The sequence below is a fragment of the Amblyomma mixtum genome, chromosome 2, assembly GCF_055824585.1.
Source record: "Amblyomma mixtum isolate Tamu chromosome 2, ASM5582458v1, whole genome shotgun sequence".
Classification (NCBI taxonomy): Eukaryota; Metazoa; Arthropoda; class Arachnida; order Ixodida; family Ixodidae; genus Amblyomma; species Amblyomma mixtum.
The window spans coordinates 111,798,037-111,821,865 of record NC_143013.1 but is presented as its reverse complement, the minus strand read 5'-3'; the positions used below and the strand labels follow the sequence as shown (position 1 = coordinate 111,821,865).

The 23,829-nt window shown below is 47.3% G+C and overlaps 1 protein-coding gene across 1 annotated transcript; it reads left to right on the top strand.

The window, feature by feature from the left end:
• Positions 1 to 6,013: 6,013 nt before the first annotated feature.
• Positions 6,014 to 23,559, top strand: LOC149360584 (uncharacterized). Its single transcript, XM_089569332.1, has 5 exons — positions 6,014 to 6,133; positions 7,110 to 7,249; positions 8,579 to 8,646; positions 18,286 to 18,372; positions 23,423 to 23,559. Exons 1-5 carry the CDS (start codon positions 6,014 to 6,016, stop codon positions 23,557 to 23,559), a joined length of 552 nt encoding a protein of 183 aa, XP_089425458.1.
• Positions 23,560 to 23,829: the final 270 nt, after the last annotated feature.

Genomic DNA, 23,829 nt, shown 5'->3' with positions numbered 1-23,829 from the left:
AGCCGCCGCGCCGAGCGAAGGAACGACTACGGCCGAATAGACGAGTTGGGGCCCCTGCTCTCCTCTGGTCGTGACGTCACGCTGTCACGTGGTCGTGCGCCGCAGCTGCGCTGGAGCAAAGAACGACCTCCACCGACGGCTGAAAAGTGCTAGCAGTATTGCTTTCGCAATAAAAACCAAGAAGGGAGGAGGATACAGGAAAGTTGTGAGAAAGGAGATAGGAAAGTGAAAGATAAAGGGGAGGACAGGAAAAGGCGACTGCCGATTTCCCCCGGTCGGGTCAGGCCGGGGAGTGCCGTCTACAGGAAGCTGGGGCCAAAGTTGTGTGTTGCCTCCGCCGAGGGGCCTTAAGGGTCCAAACGCTCGGCATCGCCTCAACCACCAGGATCCCCTTTTCCCCGGACATGGCAATGCCACGCACGGCTAAGCGCGGATGCTAGGGTCCGTGGTGGCGCATTGCTCACCATCATCCCCCTGCGGGGTTGTCCCTGTGGATGCTCGGGATACCCCGTGGTGTCGCCACTCACCAAAGTCTGCATGCTGCAGACGCCCCCCTGAGGGGAGTGTTCGAAACTTGGTTCGTGTGGATAATTATGTTTTTGGCCACACTAAAGTTATCGTTCCTTACACCCGCCAGCCCGGCCTGACATGGGGCTCGCGAAACTATTTGAAATAAACGAAGTAACAAATGCTTGTGCGGAGACGGAAACAGCCCAGCAGATTATAAACACACACACACACAGACGCACACACACACACACACGCACACACACACACACGCGCGCGCGCACGCACACACACACGCACACGCGCGCACACACACACACACACACACACACACACACACACACACACACACACACACACACACACACACACACACACATATATAGATCCTGAGGTCTGAGTTTTGGTAGCGCTTCGTCCTGTCACCTACCTATGTGTCTTGTTTGTTTTTTGCGCCTTAAAGCTATTTAGTTATGAACCAAAACCAACTCGCCCCGCAGCAAGTGCTCTTAGACTATTATTTCTAGTACAGTGGGTCCTTCCTTTTGTGTGTCATCTGCGCATTTAATTGATTATTGTGTCACATGTGCCGTCGCGAATACCTGTCGTGCAAGGACAGTCGCCTTTTGCATCAAAAACGGCTTGGTCCCCGTTGAAGTAAGTGCGCTTTTCCGCCCTGTGCTTCCTTCATGGTGTCATGTAAAAAGAATTACGAAGATCCTCAGGTCTGAATTTTGGATGGCGCTCGTCCTGTCAGCTACCTATGTGTCTTGTTGTTTTTTGCGCCTTAAAACTATTTAATTATGAACAAAAACCAACTAGCCCAGCAGCAAGTGTTCTTTGAGTAGAAGTGCTTATCGGCGGCCGCAAAGTTGCTGCTCTAGTCGAGACAGGAGCCGATTATTCGGTGCTGAATGGAACATTCCCTGCGCAGCTCAAGAAAGTCATAACCGCTTGCGAAGACCCATGAAATCACACCGCAGGAGACCACCACATTACGTCATCAGGACGATGCAGAGCGCGAGTTACTTTCAAGGGACATACCGCACCTGCGACCTTCACTGCGTTACGGCAGTGGTCTCAGTAAGTTATATTGGGCATCCATTTTCTTAATCAGCATCAGGCGATCATCCACCTGCGATCCAAGCTGATCACGTTTTCGACGAACAAGCCATCTCTTCGATGAGAACTGTAGAACATCACACTGCCCTGAGTGTCCTGGAAGAACAAATGAGCGTCCCACCCCGCTTGAGCGCAATCGCCACCATAGGAGCCACTGAAGCCAGTGAAACTGAAGCCATCATCGAGGGGAACATGCAATTGCTTCTAGATTGAAGAATCGGCATCGCAAGAGGCATCGCTCATTTCCGTAACGGCCAAGCTGAAGTTCTGCTGACTAACTTCAGTGAAGAATATCGGCACGTCAAGACAGAAACGACAATAGCCTTATTCGACGAAATTCGACGTACAATAAACCTTCGCCCTCTCCGATCTATACGCAGAAGATTCGCCTGACCATGAGAACTCGCCCACTTTCGACATCAACATAACCTGCCCCGGAACAGACAAGACCAGATCCGCATCCCTCATTAAAATTCCTTTCTCTTAGATCCGCAATCTGCTTTGAAGCCACAGCGTGTGTTTCTGGTCATCGCTTAAGGTCCGACAAACACCGATTTCCAGGCATCGCATTATAACCGACCAGAACGCCTGACCTCTCCGCTAAAGCCCCTACCGAGTGTCTCCGCGAGAATGACAAGCCATACGGGTCTAAGTGGAACAAACGCTTCGCGACGACGTCATCCAGCCTTCAAAGAGCCCCTGGGTGGCACCGGTTGTTCTAGTGAGGAAGAAAGACGCCGTCATTCGATTCTGCGTTGATTACCGGCACTCGAACAACATAACAAAAAAGGACGTCTACTCCCTCCAAACCACTGACAACACTCGGGACCGGCTCTGCAGCGACAAGTATTTTTCATCGGTGGACCTCGAGAGCGCCTACTGGCAAATTGAAATCGATGAAAGAGATTTCGAGAAGACCGTATTCACCGCTCTGAATGGCTTCTTCGTGTTCAAGGTGAGGCCAAGTCCGGACGCAAGCACTCTCTCACCGACTGCCTGTCACGAGCGTCCGACGATGACGATGACTTCCTGGGACCCATCAGCTCAAGCGCTTTTGCACAGCAGCAACGCTCGGACCCCGAACTGAAACGCCTCAAGAAATTCTTTGAAGTCAAAGTTTCTTCACCACCCGCCTGGTTCAAGCGAGGATTGTCTTCGTTCTGCGGACACAATGATGTCCTCGTGAAGATCTTCGCAAAGAACAAAACAACCTACCTCCTTGTTGTACCTGGAAATCTGCGCGAGAAGCTCTTCAGGCTTCACACGACGAACCGACAGTGGATATCTCTAGTTTTCTCCCACTCTCCGCCTCAATCAAGGCAAGTATTGCTTACTGGTCCCTACTGTTTGCCGATCTCACACATTATGTGAAAACTTGCCGCGATTGTCAGCGATGAAAGACCCCTCTCCCCCGATCAGCAGGATTTTGAAGCCCATTGAACCCCCGTTAGGGCCATTTCAGCAGATCGGCATGGACTTTCTTGGCCCTTTCTCAAAGTCAACGTCTGGAAATAAGTGAATCGTCATAGCGATCGACTACCTGACCCAGTACGCCAAGGCAAAAAAAAGCCCTACTGAACGGAAGATTAGCAGAAGTCGCCAAATTTTTAATGGAGAGCATTCTTCTGCGACACGACGCCATTGATGTGCTCATCATGGGCAGAGGAACCGCATTCCAGGCGGAACTGACGCAAGCTATCCTGCGTTACAGCCAAGCCAGCCACTGGAGGACAAGTGCATACCATTCGCAGAGCAACGGACTGAGCGAGCGCCTGAACGAAACCATCGCTGACATTTTCGCCATGTATGCCGATGCTGAACACAAGACCTGGGACGTCATCCTGCCTTACATCTTCTTCGCCTACAACACCGCAGTGCGGAAGACCACCCAGGCGACATCGTTTAGGCTTTTCCATGGCAGGGAGCCACGAGAACGGTAGACATCCTGCTGCCCAACGCTACCGAAGAAGATAACGTCGACATTACTGCCTACATTCAACGCGCCGAAGAAGTCCCAAGACTTGCCCTATTAGGAATCAAAGTCCAGCAGCGGACCGACTCAAGGCGCTACATCCTACGAAGGCGCAAAGCGAAATTAAGCCAGGAGAGCGATTCTGGGTTTGGAAGCCCATTCCCCGCCGCGGATTGAGTGAAAAGCTTTAAGGACACCTTTTCAGCCCGTCCAGCGTTCTTCATCGGCTATGTGAACTGGACAACGAAGTCGTCTGTGAGATTTGTCTGCATCTCAGCGGCGCCGCGTACGACCAGAAGTTGTCCGTGTCGTCCGTCTAAAGCGCTGTTATGTACTCTAAGAGACGCTGTGTTTCCACACTCGGTGTTTATATTTGGACAATTCGTTCTGTTCGTTTCTAGTCGACTCATTTGTTTCAAAGCATCGGGTCGATGTTTCTTTGCGATGGCAGTAATGCCGCGAATCTTTTGCAGTGTTTGTTCATTCTTCAAAGCTGCCGGCACACCGCTATGTCGCTTTTGTTTTGGTGCAAGATACGACCGGAGTTATCTCGATTGATCGCATCCAGGCACAGTCCATTCTACAGTGTTGCAGAATGTTGTCGTTACTTTGCACTCGGTATACGCAAAGTTCGCTATCAGGTTTAAATCGAGCATGGCAGAGAGCGGCTGGACATTCTATTCCACGACCGCTGAGCAAGCATGTTGCAACGCCGCCGCCGAGTGATTCAGTCAATTACGGGTGCAAGACAGCCCGAATAAAGAGTTTTCTGTAGAAGTCATTTTCACTGTCTTCCTGTTTTCCGAACAGCAGTTATCACTACGTGACAATATTAAACCCAGGTTAAGCTCTCATTGAGGTTAAGCTCTTCTGATGTGTTCGTGCCGCAGACAGAAGTTCTTGAAGACCACAATGTGCTATGGAGAGCGCGAGAGTGATTTGCAGTTTAACACGAGGCGTGATCGGCTGCCACGGTGGGACAGTGTTCTCGTGCAGTGGGCAGCTAATCTGATCTGTTCGTGTTGGCGCGGTTTTTTGCAGCCAAACCTTTTGGCTGCAATATTTAATATATTTCTGCACCTTAACGGTCATGTAATGCACCATAAAATTTGAAGATCGGTTTTATGCCATATATTGCTCTGGCACTAAAATAAATCAAGTACTACCGAAACTGTCGCCACTTCGAGTTACCCTGTGAACTCTGGTGTAATTGGAAGCGAAGAAAACAATTGCATTTCTTTTTTCAGCCATAGTACCAGGTGATTCAGGGAAAACTCAGCGTTTGAAAAATAAGATTTTTGGGGTAAAAGAGACTTTTGCGGCATAGTATTGCTGCGGACATTGGAACGCCAGTGATCTGTATTGAGTAGTTAGCGGTTAAGTAAATTATGGTAATGCCTTGAGTAACTTATGATTTATGATATGAGCTTTTTAACTATCACAGAGAGGCAACTTTTTGCAATTAGAGATTTCGATCCGGTGGTTAGTAATAGCAATATCAGTTTTTAGAATCTTGAAAACCCGATTGCCGTCGCCTCTGTGGGCCGGCAAAAATTTCGCTGCATCGTGCGAAATGACATGTATTTCGAAAGCTTGCGAGCACAGCAAGCCCTCCAGTGCACGTAATTCCTCTAAAAAGCCCAATTTTGAGGAGCCACAGCGCCAAGGGTAATAGCGTTTTCGAAAGTGCAAAAACTGATATGGCTTATTTGCAACGAGGCTCTGAACGAAAATAGTTAGTTGAAAAGTTAATTGTCAAAAATTTGTTAACTAGCTCGCAACTTAGACGATCAATTGGTTTTCTGGTGTCCTCCACCACCGGTAATATTTTACCGCAAAAGCCATATTTTTACCACTGATAGATTGTTTTTGAATTTGAAAGTATTTGTTGAAGCAGCCGGTACAATTACATGTCTTACTAACCTCTGTTTCGTTATAGTAATCAGTTGTCTAACGTCAAAAGTAGTCGTCAAACACAAGTTTCCCATTTCGACTAACGAAGCCGCAGGAGGCAGGCGGGGAACAATATTCTTTTATATCTGCTATCTTTTTTAATAACAGATAACCGGCATCGGAGTGGGGAATGATACTGGCCGGTACTCAGTTACTCTTCTGCATAGCGTACAGACGCCATCTCATCAACAGTAAAAAAAATGAAAAAAACTGCTGTTAGCGAAGAGAAGCCAGAACGCAATTAAACTGATTGACATTTTAGGAAGGGGCTTCATTAACATACATACACATGCCCCGGTACGAAAAGAAGGACGTGCTGGTAGATAGTACAAAATTGGCTCCGCCAATCTACCCCAGTATATTTTTGTTTCACTATTACTGTGCACAGCTGTGTTCGCCTAAAGGATAAAGTGGCGGCTTGGATGTTCTCTGCGTACTCAGATCTCTCCAGGCATAGAAATGGAAGTGCTATGGGCCGTTGCATTTACAGCAATTTCTCTTGGCGGTATTGCCAACGGCAAGCTAGGTCCACCAGGAGGACCTTTGAAGATGCCTCGAGATTCATTTGACAGCTTTAAGGTATGATTTACACTCACCTCTTAGACGTTCAAAATGCCTTCTTTTCATCCTTCTTGTGCAAATGGCATGGTGTCACGCTTTTGTGGGCGGCTAGATGTTTGGTTGGCGCCGAAAATATAATTTATCGGGCCAACCTGCCCACCACTGCACTCTCCGTAAATTAGGAGCGGGAGGAGCGACAAACTTCACCACCCCGCTTGCAAAAGATTAGGTTCGACTGCTGACCGGCGATAGGGGCCACGCCTGATTAGCCGTTGACCAGAGGCATGAGGCGTAGACAAGTTTCTTAACAAGCAAGCACCTTTACTTGGGCAGAGAAAAACGCGAAATGTACAAAACAAATCCCAACAAAGTAGCGTGAATACACAAGCACGACGCAAGTTACAAACACACTCCATTGTCAACAATTATTAACAAGAGGAAAACAGAAGGGCGTGAACTATACAACAACGTTACAAGAACTGAGCAGCACTATACAAAAAGTTCGGACAAGAAGAGCGACAGGACAAAGACAAGAGTAAAGCGAGTGGGGAGAAACGGTGGCTTGGCTGCGGGGTGTAAAGGTCCGGTCGCAGGAAGCGTCGGGCTGCGGAGACGCGCTGGGCTTAAGGGGGGTTGCGGATACGGGCGAACTTGGGCCACGCGTCTTCGGGGCCGCGGTCGCCGCGCTCTATGCGTCAGACATCCGCCTTAGCTTGCTTGCCGGCCACTTCCCTGGCTGACCTCACACACATCCGCACGCACCGAAATCTCCAAGCCAACTAACTCGCTCGAGGTTTTCCCGCCGTCGCGTTCCCGCGGCAAACCAACAAACAAACAAAAATCAACAAACGAATCATCCAGGCACAGTGCGCCTTTTCACCTTTTAACCAACAATGTTCGATCTTTCAGCTACAGATAGTGCAGCAATAACATTTACTGACATTCTCTGCAACAAAAAGTATGGTAAAAAACTGAAACCTTCTACGAATTGCAGGCGATGTCCCAGTTCGAGTGCCTGGTGGCCATATGGGATTCCAACAACGACACGGTCTTCGAGTGCTTAGCAGCGAAGAGAACGAATATAGACCAACAGGCAAAGACGGCGACCTACACGTTCTTGCTGCCCACCGCTGGGTACTGATATTTCTCTCCAATGCGAATCCTGTGAATGATGAATGAGAGCCGTAATGAGCCCCGCTAGTCTCACGAATTTTTCCCTTGAAACAGGAATCACATCCGATTTAAGTGGGCAGTTCGCAATTTCTATCCATGCAAAGCACTTCAGGCCGCTGCGTTATCAACGATTACAAAAGTTCGCTTTCTGGGAGCCTAAAATCAGAAGTTCTACATACCGAGAGAGGGAACTTACCTTTCATTGTGGGTTCATGAATATTGAAGCTACTCGTGCGCCAGCATGCGGATGAGGTAATGGGTGAACTTGACACGCAAAACCGGCGATGTGCAGTTCTCATGTCGCAGTCATTAGTAAAGAGTGAAAAGCAGCCCTTTTGCTTCGTAACATATGGGCTGTGTAATTCGTGTACATCGTAGGGTAAACCGAATACTTTTTCTAGGATACGAATCGAGGCTGGTAATGCTGGTTTAAATTTTTGAGAACTCTGCAATATTTTTCCTTCGTTTATTTCAGAATGTCGTTTTAGCTCTTTTCCGGTGATTAGTCCTTCCTACAGATCCATTACCGTTTCTTTTCTTAATATTATTTTAATATTGCTCTACAATGATATGTGATATTACGTGATATTTCTCTACGACTCTATAATTTTTTGTCACACTATTCATTGTACAAAATATTTATTGCACAAGCCATCGCCAAATAAGAGTAAAGCTTTTTATAGCTTTGCTTGCAGCAAAAAATGCTGTCATTAATAAAGACAAGTAACATGAAATCAAATGACAGAACAGTTAGAGAAAAACGCAAGATTTTCATTTCGGAAAGTTGTGCTCCTGCATCTGCGGTTTTTGCGCTAGGTAGGGAGGACGGGTCATCACATTATGGGGAAATGATGGAACTGCTACTCAACAGTCGTGGAAGTCACATTATTAAAATTTTTTTGTGACGCTTATACATGGGTTCTAGCGTTCTTTTAGTACGAGTATGGCACAGAGCTTTCTGACCACGTAACTTAACAAACATGCTGATAACACTAGTATGGTAGTATGGTATTTCAGAAACTCACTGCAGCGAACTTTGTTTTAAAATTCTCGCTTTAAACCGAAGTGTCCTATCTAGATATTACATAGGACACTCAAGAAATATAGTTTCGCGCTACCAACTTGCAGTTGCAATTCTAGCATGCATATGCCACTTAAAGATTTTACCTAAGTATCAACTAGAAGTGATTTTTTTGTAAATACTGCATGCGTGCAAAGCTCTGAGAATTTTTGAATGCGACTTAAAGTTCATTTTTTGTAAACACGAAACTTTTGTGCACGCTTGTGTAGGATGGAGCTTTCTTTTCATATAAAACCTGGAGACGAGCCTGGTACAGGAATTTTGACATCTAATGTTGGTAAGTATAACACTGCTTTTATTGTTTGATAAAATTGACTTCACATCATTTCGACCACCGTGGAAAGGTTAACATCACCTTTATTAATCTATTACCGTTTCAAGGAAAATACATCTGTAATAATGCTCCAGTTAAACCTGTCCTTTAACTCCTGCCTCCACCGTATTCCCAAAAAGTGCCTGATCTCACCCTCCAGCCTTCCTTTCAGCCGCACGCTGCCACGCTTGTCTTCTCTTCGAATGTTTTCCATTATCCAAGGGGCCCATTAACTTCCTTGCATTCGCTATATGCCTAGCCAAACCCATTTCTTCTTATTATCACTTACACGGATATTTAACTCACGCTAGCTTCCTGGCCCCCTTTTCTCTATTCTCCTATCGTAACGTTGCACGCGCCAGTTCTGTTTCCATAACTAGCGGGGGGGGGGGTGAAAACATTTTTTAGGAAGGGACAGTAGGTATGTTGGGATCAGCCCGTAAAGGACCGATCCTTACAAGCACAAGGTGGAGGTCCCTAGTATGGGACCCCAGTGGCGGCGGCCGCCACCCGGGTGCGCATGACTAAGGCTTGTTGGGCCTGTAAGTCGTGGCAGCCGAGCAGGGTCGCCCCCCAGTCCTCCGGGGTTGGGTTGGGGATCTATTGAATGACCAGGTTGGAGGGGCAGGCCCGCACCATGTGATAGTTGTCAGAAGACACCGCACTAAAGTGCGGGCAGCTGCCGCTAAAAAGGGGGCTCAAAATGTTTCAGTGCGGCCGGGCACAGCCATGTATTGGTGATAAGACGGAGAAGGAGCCGCTCTTCCGTCTTTTGACACATTTACATGGGCGAGGGTAAAGGCGATGACTATCTTTATAATAGGTTGTAAACTTTTCTTAACTTGAAGAGTCCTGAAAAGGGTGTTTGATGTCACCTATAATAGGCTTGTATTATGTAATCTACAGGCCACCGAGAGTTCTCGCCGAGTACAGGACCTGAAAAGTGAACCGATCATTTGCAATATAGAAACGCGTCATGTCGGTAAACGAAGGTGGCGCAGTGGTCGCCAGCGAAGTGCGATGTAGACCAAAACACTGCTCCATTTAAGCAATGCTGCTTCAAGCGAGCGTGCGCGTCTCTTCTGGTGAGAAACATTTTTGTCATCTCCGGAGAGTAGCACTGCACTTTTCCAACCTGTTCTCCAGATGGCGGAGCGGTGCATCGGCTTCGTTCTCCGCTCCTAGTTGGCAGCAACAGGGCGGTTACGGGCGGGCGACTGGAGTACTTATCAAACGAAGAATAGAAAGCACGAGGTATACTGGGAAACTAATCGATTACAGTCGCAACTTCTAGACCAATACAGCATACCCAATTGCTAAGTGCGAGAAGTATTACGACGGAAGTGAAGCAGCTTTTTCGCATGATGAGCCTTAATTTGCGATGTGCCCTCTTTTTTCGCCGAGCCATTTCATCCGGAGTACGCGGAACATGACGTCTTCGAGCTACTTTGACCAAGGAAGACAAATATAAACTCGTTGTCCTCTAGAACTCTGTCGATCCCCGCGGCGGTCGCTAAGTGGTTATGGCGCTGAGCTGCTAGCCTGAAAGACGCGGGTTGAATCCCGGCTGCGGCGGTCAAATTTTGATGGAAACGAAATTCTACAAGCTCATGTACTGTGCGATGCCAGTGCACGTTAAAGAACCCCGTGTGGTGGAAATTTCCGGAGCCCTTCACTACGGCGTCCCTCATAGCATGAGTCGTTTTGGGACGTCAAGCACCATAAACCAAACCAGAACTTTGTAGAGTATGCAGCGAAATCAAATGTTTTATTCTGCTTGATGAAATAGACACTTCTTATAAGAGTCCATGTGTCGCTTCAGCCGCATTTTCCGCAAGAATGCTGCTCTCTTGGCTTTGGTATAGCTGCACAAGCGCATACATGGATGTTTTCCTCGAGCTTCCGACGAAATATACGTTTGCGGTGCACAGCTAAATATTTTAACTCATTCTGCTTTTGTTTTAATTTTCATTAAAGTATCTGCCAAACTTCGGCTTGATCAGAGTGGCTTTTAGTGAGGTATTTGCTGTTTTCGTCAGGTTAGGAGCCCCCTGGCGTGGTAAAATCCCTGTAATTACGCCCACAATCCAGCGCCGTTTAATTGTTTTCTACGACCTGGAAAATACACTTCTTCAAGCTCGCAAACAAAAAATCCATGCGTCGTACGCCCTACTATGAAAGTACTGGTTCAAACGTCGCACTTCGTGGCTCCTAGAACGCTGAATGCGATTGGCAGCAGCTGATTTTTTTTGTTTTCTTTTTCGCGAAGATGAGCAGCAACGTAGTGCGGGTGACTGGCATCTGAAAACGGCCCCCTGCGCTCAGGTTATGATCACACAGAGCCCGACAGAACGCGAAAGAGTTGCAGGCTTTCATTCTTGCATTGTTCGCCGCGCGACTGAGATCAACGATGCTGATTAAGTTGTGCAAACTACTATATTTAGATCAAGAAATGCAATACTAGGCGCGCAGTCTATCCGTCGCTAACTTGTCCCGTTCCATGGCCGCTGCCGATCACTTTAGCACCAGTCGGACCGCGATTAACTTGCGGAAACTTAATGCGGCTGCATTTATTCACCATTGTGGCTCAACCAACCGTGCCACAACTTGGCGAGATATCGCGAATTACGCTAAAAAAAAAAAACGCGAGCGTCGCATACCAAAGGCATACGGCACCGCCTTTTGCCCGTGCAACGAAAGTTACTTCAGGCGCCAGCGCCGCCGCATCTCCTTGACGTCACGGCCTGACGCTTGCCTATATTTGTTAAAAATCTTCAGGGGAAATCTTCAGGCAAAATCTTCACGCCAAAGCTCGCCACCGCAGGTGTCGAGTTTTCGCCAGGAGCGTTACGTCAACAGCGGAGGGCTGCCTTTGGTTCTCCCTGACGTCTCTTCCTGACGTGCGAAGCTACCATGGCGCGGTCGCATGCTCGCCCCCCCCCCCCCCCCCCCCTATTCCTCCCGCTCCTTGGCAGCCAGCGGACGGACCGAGTGGGTGGAGCCGGTAGAGAAGCTCCGATATTTCAGCGTGCAAAAAGTGACGACAGGTGACAGCAAGGCGCGAAGACACGTAGATTCAAATTTTGAGAGATAACTCAGCTTCCACAAAACGCATTAAAAAAGTCTTGCTGGAGAATATTTGTGAAATGGCGTCCTTTAACATTCTAGGCATACCGCAACTTGATTCGGAGCCCCTGTCAGAGTCCCGTTAATGTAAAGCTTCTTTTTCCCCCTCCACATTTCCGCCCCATAAGCAAGCACTGATGCCATGAAAATTTGCATACTTCCTTCTTGAAGGATACTGATAAGGTACTGTTCATGACCTGAGACTGTAGGGCAGATGCCCTGCACATCATTTTTATTTGTCCTGTTATTGAACTCTCGTGGTCCTGGTAAGCTGTTACTACCTGGCCTAAGTAGCTGTATCCTCTGACGGATTACTAAGCTTAAATGCCTATCAGACCACTGAGAAATTCCTCGACTCTCGAACATTTGTTTAGGTTTCTCCATAATTTTTAGGCCCACCTTCTTCTTTTCCTGTCCACGTTCGCGATGAACCTCTGCTATTCTGCCCGCTAGCTACTTAGCAATGCAATTTCCAATGGATATAGGATTACTATGTTATCCTTTATTAACGTTTATCCACATCTCTTGTGAATCCTATTTCTGAATACATCGTCAAAACGAGCGGTGAACATCAATCTCAAGATCGCGCCTGCCTGCCTGCCTGGCACCCTTCTTGAATTCATTTTTTTTTCTTTACTTAAGAAGGGTTATGCTGGCAGTGCAGCCTATATCGAAATTTTTCAGCACCTTTACATAATAACAGCAAAGCAATATTGTCACGCGTGGTTCAGTACGGTTGGGTACGTCAAAGTAGGCGACTGCAGAGACTTTAGGGACGTCGGTACCAGCCCTAAAGCTGAGCATTCACTTGCCCCACACTTCGGCTTCTTTCTTTTCTCAAGGCGAGCTCGCACGCATTCCGGGCGGTCGTGTTTTCATGAGAGCGATGACGACGAATGGCGGTGTCAATATAATCTTATGAACTGTTTTCTCAGTCTTATCATCGAACTTATTTGCACTTTATGGATAAGGTCCACCCAAGGAGTTCTATTCAGTGCAGTGCCGTGATAGCCGTGAGAAAATTAAAGCAGTAGATTTCCTTTTCTGAAATCGCCTATGTTGGACTTCGATAACAAAATACGATTCATGCCTTCAATATGAATAGGTGATCTTCACTGCGAATATGTATCCTAGCCAAATTAATTACTTCCTTGTCAATGAATCAAAATATCAATAACTTAGTTTTCTGTAGATTTAAAGCATTCCTGATCATTTTCCTTTCACAGATTGCTGCGAGGTCTTAACCTTACTTGCAAGTTTAGCTGCCTTTGTCACTGTGAAGGCCACCTGAAGAATTCTTTAGCTCATTCGGCTAACACCGAAGCTATGGGCTGAAGAATAAAGAAAGAAATTGTAGCCTACGAATATTTCATCCAAACATTTTGCACTGAAAGAGATACACTCGATGCACGAGTTTGCGATCGAACACACCTTCGTAACAGAATCTCGTCTTATGATGCGATAACGATAAACGGCTTCTATGTTATGTACGTGTGCATTATTTATTGCGAAGTTCAGTTTCAACTTAGGGTGGTTGCAGTCCGAATGCTGAAACTTGAATTGCAAAGCTTCTAATTAATAATTAAATAATAAAAGCCAGCTGAGGCATGCTGCTGTTATCTAAGCGCGCAGTGAATAAGGCAGACTGAAGGCGTGAACACGCTTGCGTTATGGTCCGACTTGCATTCGTCTGTTAAAAACCCAGACATCTGCACTAAATTTAAGCAGAGTATCAACTTCCATACCGCACCATGAGGAAGAGTAAATATACGTCTGTCATAATTAGCGGCGAGTAAGAGAACAATATTCCGCAATGCATATAACCTATCAACTCTAGACCAACTTTACAGCGTTAACTTGCGACAAAAGACCGCCATGAACTGTGTTCTTTAAGCCATTTCTAGAATCTTCCCAAGCGAGCGCGTTAATTCTTAACGCCTTGGGTATAGAGATGTAAAATTTCAAGAAATTTTGAATGGAATGAAAAAACCCGTTTTTTTCAGGTTTTTTTTATGAAAAATTGGAAATTTTGCGAAACGTGACAGAAACAGATTTATTTGCAACAGCACAATGATCAATAATAATGCTTCGAAGTTCAGTCCAATATGCAGTTATAGATGTCATATTGTGAAACGAACTTCTTGTTCTGTTGCACCGAGAAGATAAATGATGATTTGCTCTTCAGGCGAATATGGAGATATAAATATCATATTTGTGGAACGAACTTCTTGTTCTATTGCACCGAGAAAAGGAACATGAAAACTGATCTATAAGTCACTCCATATCGGACTCAGAGTCACTGTCGCTGGATGCGGCACTACGCGCAGCAGCATCGATTGAAGTTGTGTACACAGCTAGGTTCGACTACACATACACAAGCTTTCGAACGTGTTTCCCTGAAAGCCTGCTGCGAATCCTTGTATGGACGTTTCCGAAACGGGACAAGTTTCGTTCGCAGCTGGCGGATGATGGTGGAATCTGCAGTAGTCGGCAAGCCAGACGAGTTAGCGACTGGTTGGGGTAAAGGCCTTGCCACCAGGTAGATGGGGCCACGTGCTTCGCTGAAGACCCCTGTCCTGGACCGAATTCCTGTGAATGTCCTGTACTCTGCTATGTTGGAAATGAAGAAGCTAGGCTTGTATTTGGCTAAAACGCTTACGTTCACAGCAGCCTATGTTATTTATGCCATATGTGTAGCTCTGTACAATTTTCAGCTATTTTGTTCTACTTCAGCCGTACGTTCAAGTATTACTGTGTTTTTAAGTCAAGCCTGGATCTTATATGTGACCTGGCCTTCAACCCGCGCACTCGCCGCACGAACGTTTTGAAAGCACTACCTGGCACCGGCGATGTCGACTATTTTCCAATCGTTCAACGATGCACGCTGTAATAGTTTTCAAAGCAAAAACTTAAACTAAAAGCAAGCAATCATAAAACCTTGAAATTGCGTTGTGAAATTTTAAATCTTTATTTTTCATTTTTCCTCGTCTGAAAAAAACGAAAAAAAAAAACGTTTTTTTTTCCAAAATTGCAGTGTTTTTTTCAGGCCTTCACATCTCTACTTGGGTAGAAAACGTGGTGTTTATCCTATCAGGAAACCACTCATAACATTCTTTGTGACATCTTAACCACTACATGTAGCAAGGGAGTAATTACTCATTGACATCCACCCGAGCGCAGCCATACGGCTACAAAGGAAAGCTATACAGCTTTCTCAGAAACTTCGTAGTTAAAGGGAAATTCGTCCTGGTTCAGGGTTCGAACCCGGGACCACCGCTTCACCAGAGCAGTCGCTCTACCAATTGAGCTAACCGGTACGGCAAGCTTATGGTAGGGCGAGAGGGAATTGATCAATAACTCGAAGTGGGAACTGACCAACACAGTGACACAACGCAGTTCCCACTTCGAGTTATTGATCAATTCGCTCTCGCCCTACCATAAGCTTGCCGTCCCGGTTAGCTCAATTGGTAGAGCGACTGCTCAGGTGAAGCGGTGGTCGCGGTTCGAAGCCCGGACCAGGACGCATTTTTCTTTAAGTACGAAGTTTCTGAGAAAGCTGTATAGCTTTCCTTTGTAGCCGTATGGCTGCGCTCTTGTGTATGTCAATGAGTAATTACTCCCTTATTACAAATCTACTCCACCTTGGGGGATTCCCCTAAATATTTGACCAACACAGTTCCCACTTCGAGTTATTGATCAATTCGCTCTCGCCGTACCATAAGCTTGCCATCCCGGTTTGCTCAATTGGTTGAGCCACTGCTCCAGTGAAGCGGTGGTCCCGGGTTCGAACCCCGGACCAGGACGAATTTTTCTTTAACTACGAAGTTTCTGAGAAAGCTGTATAGCTTTCCTTTGTAGCCGTATGGCTGCGCTCGGGTGGGTGTCAATGAGTAATTACTCCCTTTTTACATACAAATCTACTCCACCCTGGGGGATTCCCCTAAACATTTGACCAACAACTACATGTGATTTGAAGAGCAGCGCTCCGCTCCCAACGCTATTTTTTTTTATGAGAAATAGCCACTGTTACTATACTAGAACACAGTTTTGGGCTCATTCAAAATGATAGATATACCTTGGCCGCGTGAAAAGGCTTTTGTTTCAAGTTTCTACATTCTGAACTTCAACGTATTAAAGGTGTCTCAGTGGTTATAATGCTCGGCTACTGACCCGAAAGACGTGTGTTCGGTCCCGGCCGCGGCGGTGGAATTTCGATCGAAGCGAACTTCTACAGACCCGTGTACTGTGCGATGTCAGTGCATTTTAAAGAACCCCAGGTGGTCGAAATTTCCGGAGCCCTTCACTACAGCGTCTCTCATAGCCTAAGTCGCTTTGGGACGTTAAACCCCCATAAAACCACAAAACCAATCAACGTATTTCGTTTTTGTGCAGTTGCTGCGCGATGCGGACGCATTCACATCGGCTTCATGTTAATCACGCTATGAGGAACGAGTTGCATCCTAATGCAGCGCGTGCAAAGCTCGCGGGGGGGGCTGGAATTGGGTGCTGCGTCTATCCTGTATCAGAGGGGGACCGCTAGATGATGTCTTCTATCAACCACGGGAAGCCAAACTGCTGGAAAAGAAGAATTGATAGCATTTCACACGACACATGGAGTGAAAACAGGTGCTCTCGAAATCTTTCCAGGGAGCACCCAAAGAGAACAACATCACGAAGTGGAAGAACAACTATTTCTGAGAGTCATGCGCGCAATAAATAGGTGCAGCAAGCGTCAAGATTGCGCCGACCGCCCGCTGATCTTCGTGTTTCGCCTCTTTCGAAATGTCGTCGCTAAACCGCTGCGTTTTTTTCTCAGTATTTTTGAAATTGAAATTGAAATTGAACTTTATTCCGTCGAGGCGGAAAGGGACTCGAACAAAAGTGAAAACATATCGCTTAACGTGGTTCGAGCCCCAATTTACAAGGCATACAGCAGTTGCACATTTACATGTATAGCAGCATAGTCACGAGAACATTATACACACATAGAAAGTGAGTCAAGACCTTCTTGTCTGAAAAGAAAAAAGATCGCATTTTACACAACAATAAGATATCCCCATCACATCAAGACCAGCATAATACACCTGAGAAAAGAAAAACATCATTATACAATTATAGCGAGCATATCCATCACTCTTGTTGTGTAAAAAAATTCTTCAGAGTTTGGGTGCTAACACTTCGGATATGAATATCGTGTTTATGGAATCTTCTCATGCAAATGGAAGAGATTCCATATAAGTCCCCTGTTTTAGCTTTTGGAAATGTTTTTGTCTTACGCAGCGGCGTATAAGATATGGCCTAGCTATCGGATGAAGCAACGTTCAGAGGAGGAGCCGCATTCGCCTTCATCTTATGATTGGTGAAGTAGTACGTGCGGGAGCTTCGCTTTGATTACTGTTCTACAGTTTCCTTTCCGAGCCTAGAGGCTACTGCCGACAGCTCTCGACGGAAGAGTGGTGCGCGGTGTGAGCAGTGGAGGCCACCCATATGTCTTGGAGCCCAAGCCAATGCCTTCATGTCATACGGCCGTGCCAGGATAACCGCAAACAGCGCGCTTCTTTACGAGTTGACTTTCACTTCTAACTGCAGGCTATAATGGAGACGGCTATTTTTAGCCAAGAACTTTAGATTTCCCTGATCTTACCTCCACGGGTATGTTCCAACACTATGAACTGGGTCTTCTACACCTCCACCTCTTTCTTTTCAGATCATCCATACCAAATGATGTTAACAATCTTTATCACCTGGAAACCAGGACGCAACTTACCACAAAGATTCAAGAGCTGTTTTTTGTTGTTGTTAAGCAGCGATTCAAAACTTCGCCAGCGCTGCGACGAGGAACAAGAACAGAGAAGGAAGGAAAATGACAAGCGCAGGTTCCTTCTCTGTTCTTGTTCCTCGTCGCAGCGCTGGTGAAGTTTTGAAGATGTAGCAACTAGCTCAAACCACGATTTTGCTAAGCAGCGGTTCAAATGCGCTAGCTCTCTCTCCCACTTTTCAAGTGATTCATGGCTTCATATGGCATCCTGTAATACTGCAGGCTACAAAGGAGCGTGAGAAATCTCCAAGCTTCGGAGAGCAAAAGCATGGTTATTTATATTGATCAATGCTGCAACCCCCCTTAAATTATGAATAGGAACGCCCCCGTCTTTATCTTGTAGAGTGCTCGTGATAACGCCCTGGGACCATGTTTGCACAATCTTTCGCTCTCTATCCACTTGTGGTGTCACATAAAAGGCACTTTTTTTCTATGCTAACTGGCGTCATTCTACTGACCTAGGTAGTGATGAAACCCGCAATCAGACACCTCATTGCTAACTCGTATGCATTTGGAAAGTACAAGTGTTTGTTGTTCTACACAGTGTGTACTCTTACATAATAAGGAAATAAATTTGCACTAATTTATATGCGAAAATGATTAGCAGAAAGCCCTCGAGTGGTGCGGCCTAAACGATGTAACACTTTTGAATCTTTCAGATCCCAGTCCCAGGGAAGGTATTATCTACTACACAGACTACCAGAACTGCGTCGTGGCGAACTTGGAGATACATGGTGACGGAAATCGTAAGATACTTTTCTCAGTGTCCAGAAAAAGGACCCTCTAGAAAATTTGGCGCTGAAGTTCAATTTTTAAATTGAACAGCAGATAAAATAACGAAACAGGAAAACATCGTGGTATGTACACGTTCTATGATATCATGTACAGTTGCAGCACTTTTTTCTTACTACGGAGGTACAAGTGCGAAGAAATCATAAAAAATTAGCTGTGGCTTCACCAATGGCCATCCCGAGTAGAATTCAGCGCGGCAATCGCAGTGGCGGCGATCTCAGGGGGCACTTTGACTTAGCGTAGAGGCGGAAGCGTTTTCCGCACAACTTTGGTCGACGCTATGGCACTGATGACGTCACACATAATTAATGACTAGTTACTAAGTAAAGACAAATTACTAATTAATGACTAATTACTGAATAACTGCTGATTAATGACGCTTAAGATTCGCCTTTAGGAGTGGAACGCGACAGCCTCTTGTAGCGCTGCCAGGGAGTTGACGGAACAGAACGCCACCACCCGTTCGGCGCGATGCCTTGCCCTTTGAATGCAACGCGTTTTGAGGAAAGGAAATGCCGCAGTAATTTTCTGTCATGTCGGTGGACATCTGAAACGCACCGTACAGGAAGGAAGGAAGTGAGAGTGAAAGCAGAAAGAAAAAGAGGGGCCGTAATGAAGAAAATGAAAATTGTATTTGAGGAAAGGAAATTACGCAGTAACTGTCTCACTAATCTCGGTGGACAGAGAGAGAGAGAGAGAGAAAACTTTATTTACAAAGGAATTCGGGGCACGCCCCAGGGTCCCCGCACGACCCCACTGCACTCAAGTGTTTATGTTCCTGAGGTCCATAACACTGGCAGCACGGCCGGTGGCGATGGTCTGCACGGCCGGGTCCTCCGAATGCAGCAGGGTCTCCCAGTCCTCCCAGGTCTTGAGGTTCTCTAGGTCCCGCGGGGGAGGGTCCGCCGGGCAGAGGGAAAGGATGTGGAGGGAAGAAGCGAAGGGTTCTGGGCATAGGGCGCAAGCAGGAGTGGGGAAGGAGGGATGATAGTGGGTTATGGTAAGGGGCGAGGGGAGAGTATGTGTTTGTAATCTGCGCCAGAGTGTTGCGTGTCTGTTATCTAGGGAGGGGTGGGGCGGGGGGTAGAGCTGGCGAGAGGCTCTGTATGCCTGGGTCAGCTCACTGAATGAGTGCATGCGATCCTTCGTGAATCCCCGATCCGAGGCCACCTGAGCCCGGTTTAAAGAACCTCGGGCTAAAAGGTTGGCGGCCTCGTTTCCGGGATTCCCGGAGTGCGCAGGCACCCATATCAGCTCCACTTGGCGGGGCGGGGGTGCATCGGGCGAGTCCACTATGCCAAAAGCAGGGACATGAACTCGGCCTCGAGCAAAATTTAGGATCGCAGTTTTAGAGTCAGTTAAAATATACCGGGCTTCCGTGCGGGTTATAGCAAGTGCAATGGCGGCTTCCTCTGCAGCCTCTGGGGACGTATCTGGAGGGAGAGGTAGTGTGAGGAGGGTGGATGAAGAGGAGTCCACCGCAGCTGCTGTCGCTTCATCACCCGTGCAGGCAGCGTCCACCCATACGGCGTCCGGCTGGGGGCCGTACGCTCGATGGAGTGCCTTCGCACGGGCTCTGCGGCGCTGCTCATGGTGGGACGGGTGCATATTCCTCGGGAGCGGCCTGATGAGAAGCTCTCGGTGAAGGGATCGTGGGATGGCGAGAAGGGTTGGGTCGTTGGCCGGTATTTTGATTCCCAGGGAGTCCAGGATATACCGACCTGTGGAAGTTTTTGTGAGCCTGATGTATTGGGCCTGTCGGTGGGCCTCCACCAGTTCCCCGATCGTGTTGTGGAGGCCCAGGCCTAGTAATCTGTCTGTGGGTGTGTTGAGGGGAAGATGAAGTGCTACTTTGAATGCCTTGCGAATCAAAGCATCCAAAGCGTTTATGTCATGTTTGGATAGTTGTAAGTATGGGGTAGTGTACAGTACACGGCCGAGGACAAAGGCATGAATGAGGCGACATAGGTCGCGCTCCTTCATGCCTCTATGATGTCCCGAAACCCTGCGGATGAGGTGCGATATCGCGCCTGCAACCTGCTTGAGTTTCTTGAGGGTAGTGGTGTTTTTGCCATCGTTCTGGATGTGCAAGCCCAATACACGGAGGGTGCCAACCTCAGGTACCGGGTAACCATTCAATTCAATGGCAATGGGGGAGCGGGGACAGCGGTGGTTCTTAGGCCGGATGAGGAGCAGTTCGGACTTCTCTGGGGAGCAAGACAGTCCGATGGTCCGTGCGTAATTTTGGGTGAGGGTGGCTGCTTCCTGTAAGGTGTTCTCTATGTCGCCGTCACTGCCGTGGGTGGTCCACAGGGTGATATCGTCGGCATAAAGAGTGTGCTTGAGGTGGGGAATAGTTGCCAATTTCCGGGCGAGGGGTATGAGGGTTATGTTAAAGAGAAAGGGGGAAAGGACGGACCCTTGAGGGGTGCCGATACTCTGAAGTGTGTAGGAGGTGGAAGACAGAGGCCCGAAGTGTATCTCAGCCGTGCGGTCAGTCAGGAATGCTTGAATGTAGGCATACGTGCGCACACCCACATTCAATGGGGATAGAGCAGTCATGATCGCCTGATGTTCAATGCGATCAAAAGCTTTGGAGAGATCCAAAGCTAAGACTGCCTTGGTGTGACCTGGAAGAAGCGGGTCAAAAAGGTCGTGTATGAGTTGCAGCATGGCATCCTGTGCGGATAGATGAGGGCGGAATCCCACCATGCTATGCGGGTAGAGATTGTTGTCCGCCATGTGGCTTGTGAGTCTCGCTAACACAACATGCTCGAGGAGCTTCCCGAGGCATGAGGTTAGCGAAATCGGGCGAAGGTTTTGAATGGTGAGTGGTTTGTTGGGTTTTGGTATAAATATTACCTTCGCGTGGCGCCAGGACTGCGGGAGGTTACCCTCCCTCCAGCACTGGTTGAAGTATTTCGTAATGTGGGTGATCGATTGGTCATCCAGATTACGGAGCATGGAGTTTGTGATTTGGTCTGCACCAGGTGCGGAGTTGGCGCGGAAAGTCAGGAGGGCCGCTCTGACTTCCGTCTCCGTGATGTCGGTGTCGAGTGTTGGATTTGCTTGTCCTGTGTAGTGCGGTAGAGGTATGGGGCCGCCTGGAGATGTGTACATGGTTTGAAGTGTGTCTAGAAGGGTGTCGGGATCCTCAATGTGTTCATGTGTGAGGCGTGTCACGTGGTGCTGTGCTGCTGATTTGGTGCGTGTGGGGTCAATGAGGTGTCGGAGGAGTTGCCATGCACGTTTGCTGGACAGGTTTCCGGCGATGCCGTCACACATCTGTCCCCAGTTCGATCGACAGAGCTCCTTAGAGTGCTGTTGGATTTGTGTCTGCAGCGCGGCCAGCCGCTTTTTAAGCGTTCTGTTGTGTTTGTTGCCTTTCCAGCGTTCCAGGATGCTGTGATAAGCCTCCCAGAGGTGGGCTAGGCGTGTGTCAAGGGTCGGTGTTTCGGTTGTAGTTTCAATGTGTCGCGTGTTGTGGTGAACGTCATGCTTGAGTGATTGCACCCATGCATCGATGTCTGCGATGGGAGTGTCTGGGAGGGCGGTGCGTGCAGCGCGAAAGGCATCCCAGTTAATGAGTTTGTGTGTCATATTTGCGTGACGGGGTGGTTTGTATGGGACAGTGATTTCCCGTCATCCGTTTGTAGAGGAAGGCAGGAAGTGGAAGTTAAAGAAGAAACAGGGGCCGTAATTAAGAAAATGAAAAACGTATTTGAGGAAAGGAAATTAAGCAGTAACTGTCTCACATTGGCTCCTCGCACATGCGCAGTTGGGGCTCTCCGGGGCTCCTCGAAATCGCTCACACCTAGAGTAGTGTTACTTCCGCAACAAAAATGCAAACATCGGAGAGCCCAGGACCAGCGCTGTCGGCGTTTGTTTTTATACGCGACAATACATACGAGGGGGTACCCAAAAGAATCCGAACTAAATTTTTTGGTCGGCAAAGCTTCTGTGGTACCGCGTTTTGCCACTACGAGCGCATAGAACGAACATTCCAGAGTCAGTAAGCCGAGTGCTGTCGTTGAAGGGGAGGTCAGACTAGTTTAGGCGAAGTTTTAGAGCGACGACTGTTTTGTGTGAATGTTGATTTTACAATGGCTGATTTTCGTGAACAGCGTGCGCTGGTGGAATTCTGATTTTTGCTCGGAAAAAATTGAATGGAAACTCTTGAAATATTAAGAAAGACGTATAAGGACGATGCTATGGGGACAACTCAAGTGTTCCTGAATCGAATCCTGAATCAAAGCAACAATCATGCCAATGGAAAACTTCAAATGCACCTCGCTTCGAGAAAGCTCGTCAGGTGAAACCAAGCCAAACAATGCTGATTTGTTTTTTCGACATGACAGGAGTCGTCCATTGAGAATTTGTTCCGCAGGATCAGACAGTTAGCCAGGCTTTCTACTTGGATGTTTTGAAAAGATTGGGCAACCGTGTGTGGTGGAATGCCCCTGCTCACACAGCCCTGTCTCTACGACAATTTTGGACCAAAAATAGCATGACCCCTGTTCTTCAACCCTCATAATCTCCCGACCTTGCCCCATGCTACTTTCTTTGTTTCCTAGAATGAAAAGACAGATGAATGGAAAGCGTTTCGCTGATACTGCTGAGGTGAAGAAAAAAACGATGGAGGCACTGTCAAGCATCACAAAAGATGAATTTAAACAATGTTTTGAAAAAATGGAATGAAAGATTCGACAAGCGTATCATTGCAAGTGGGGAATAGTTTGAAGGAGATTGAAGGTCTGTGCTTAAAATGTCAACAAATAAGTTCAAACAAATATAAGTTCGGTTTCTTTTGGATGCCCCCTCGTATCTCTCTGAAGATCCCTACTACAGGGAGGGGACATAGATAAAGTGATTACCACAGGGGTGGAGCAAAAACAGCGGCATTTTTGAAATCGCCTCATAAACAAAGTACAAAAAAGCAACACGCATTGCAGACGTTTTGTTACGCATGTCGTGTAAAAGCAAGCCCCTGCGCTTTGTTTACAGAGTGCACTCTGTGGGCTCGGCTCGAAGTCAAGGACAACGTGCCGCAAGTTTGCATCGACCACTTCGTTGACGTTTGCGGAGTCACTGTTCCAGCGCACAGCCGGGATCTGTGCCCCGATGGTGAAGGCGACTATTAGTGGTGAAGCTTGATTTCCATATCTTTTCTGAGATTATGTAAGATGCTACTTGTGGCAGGCATTTCAGCAGCTTTCACTCCAATCTTTCTGTAGCTCAAACAATAAAATAAGAAGTCAGCAGACTTTAGGGTGACATGTGGTTTTCTTTCCTAATTTTTATTCCTCACATCTCACATGCAACGCACAGAACTTGCAAGATATTTCGCTCATCAACTATTAGATAAACGTCGAGTTTTCCAGCTTGCCTTTAAAAGAACTTTCGTCACAGCC

Bases quoted from the DNA above. Each gene is read 5' to 3' on its own strand.
- LOC149360584 (XM_089569332.1), top strand. From the start codon at position 6,014: ATGGAAGTGCTATGGGCCGTTGCATTTACAGCAATTTCTCTTGGCGGT. The intron at 8,647-18,285 runs GTAAGTATAACA...TGAATCTTTCAG, and splicing joins AATTTTGACATCTAATGTTG to ATCCCAGTCCCAGGGAAGGT. The intron at 18,373-23,422 runs GTAAGATACTTT...CTTTGTTTACAG, and splicing joins GATACATGGTGACGGAAATC to AGTGCACTCTGTGGGCTCGG.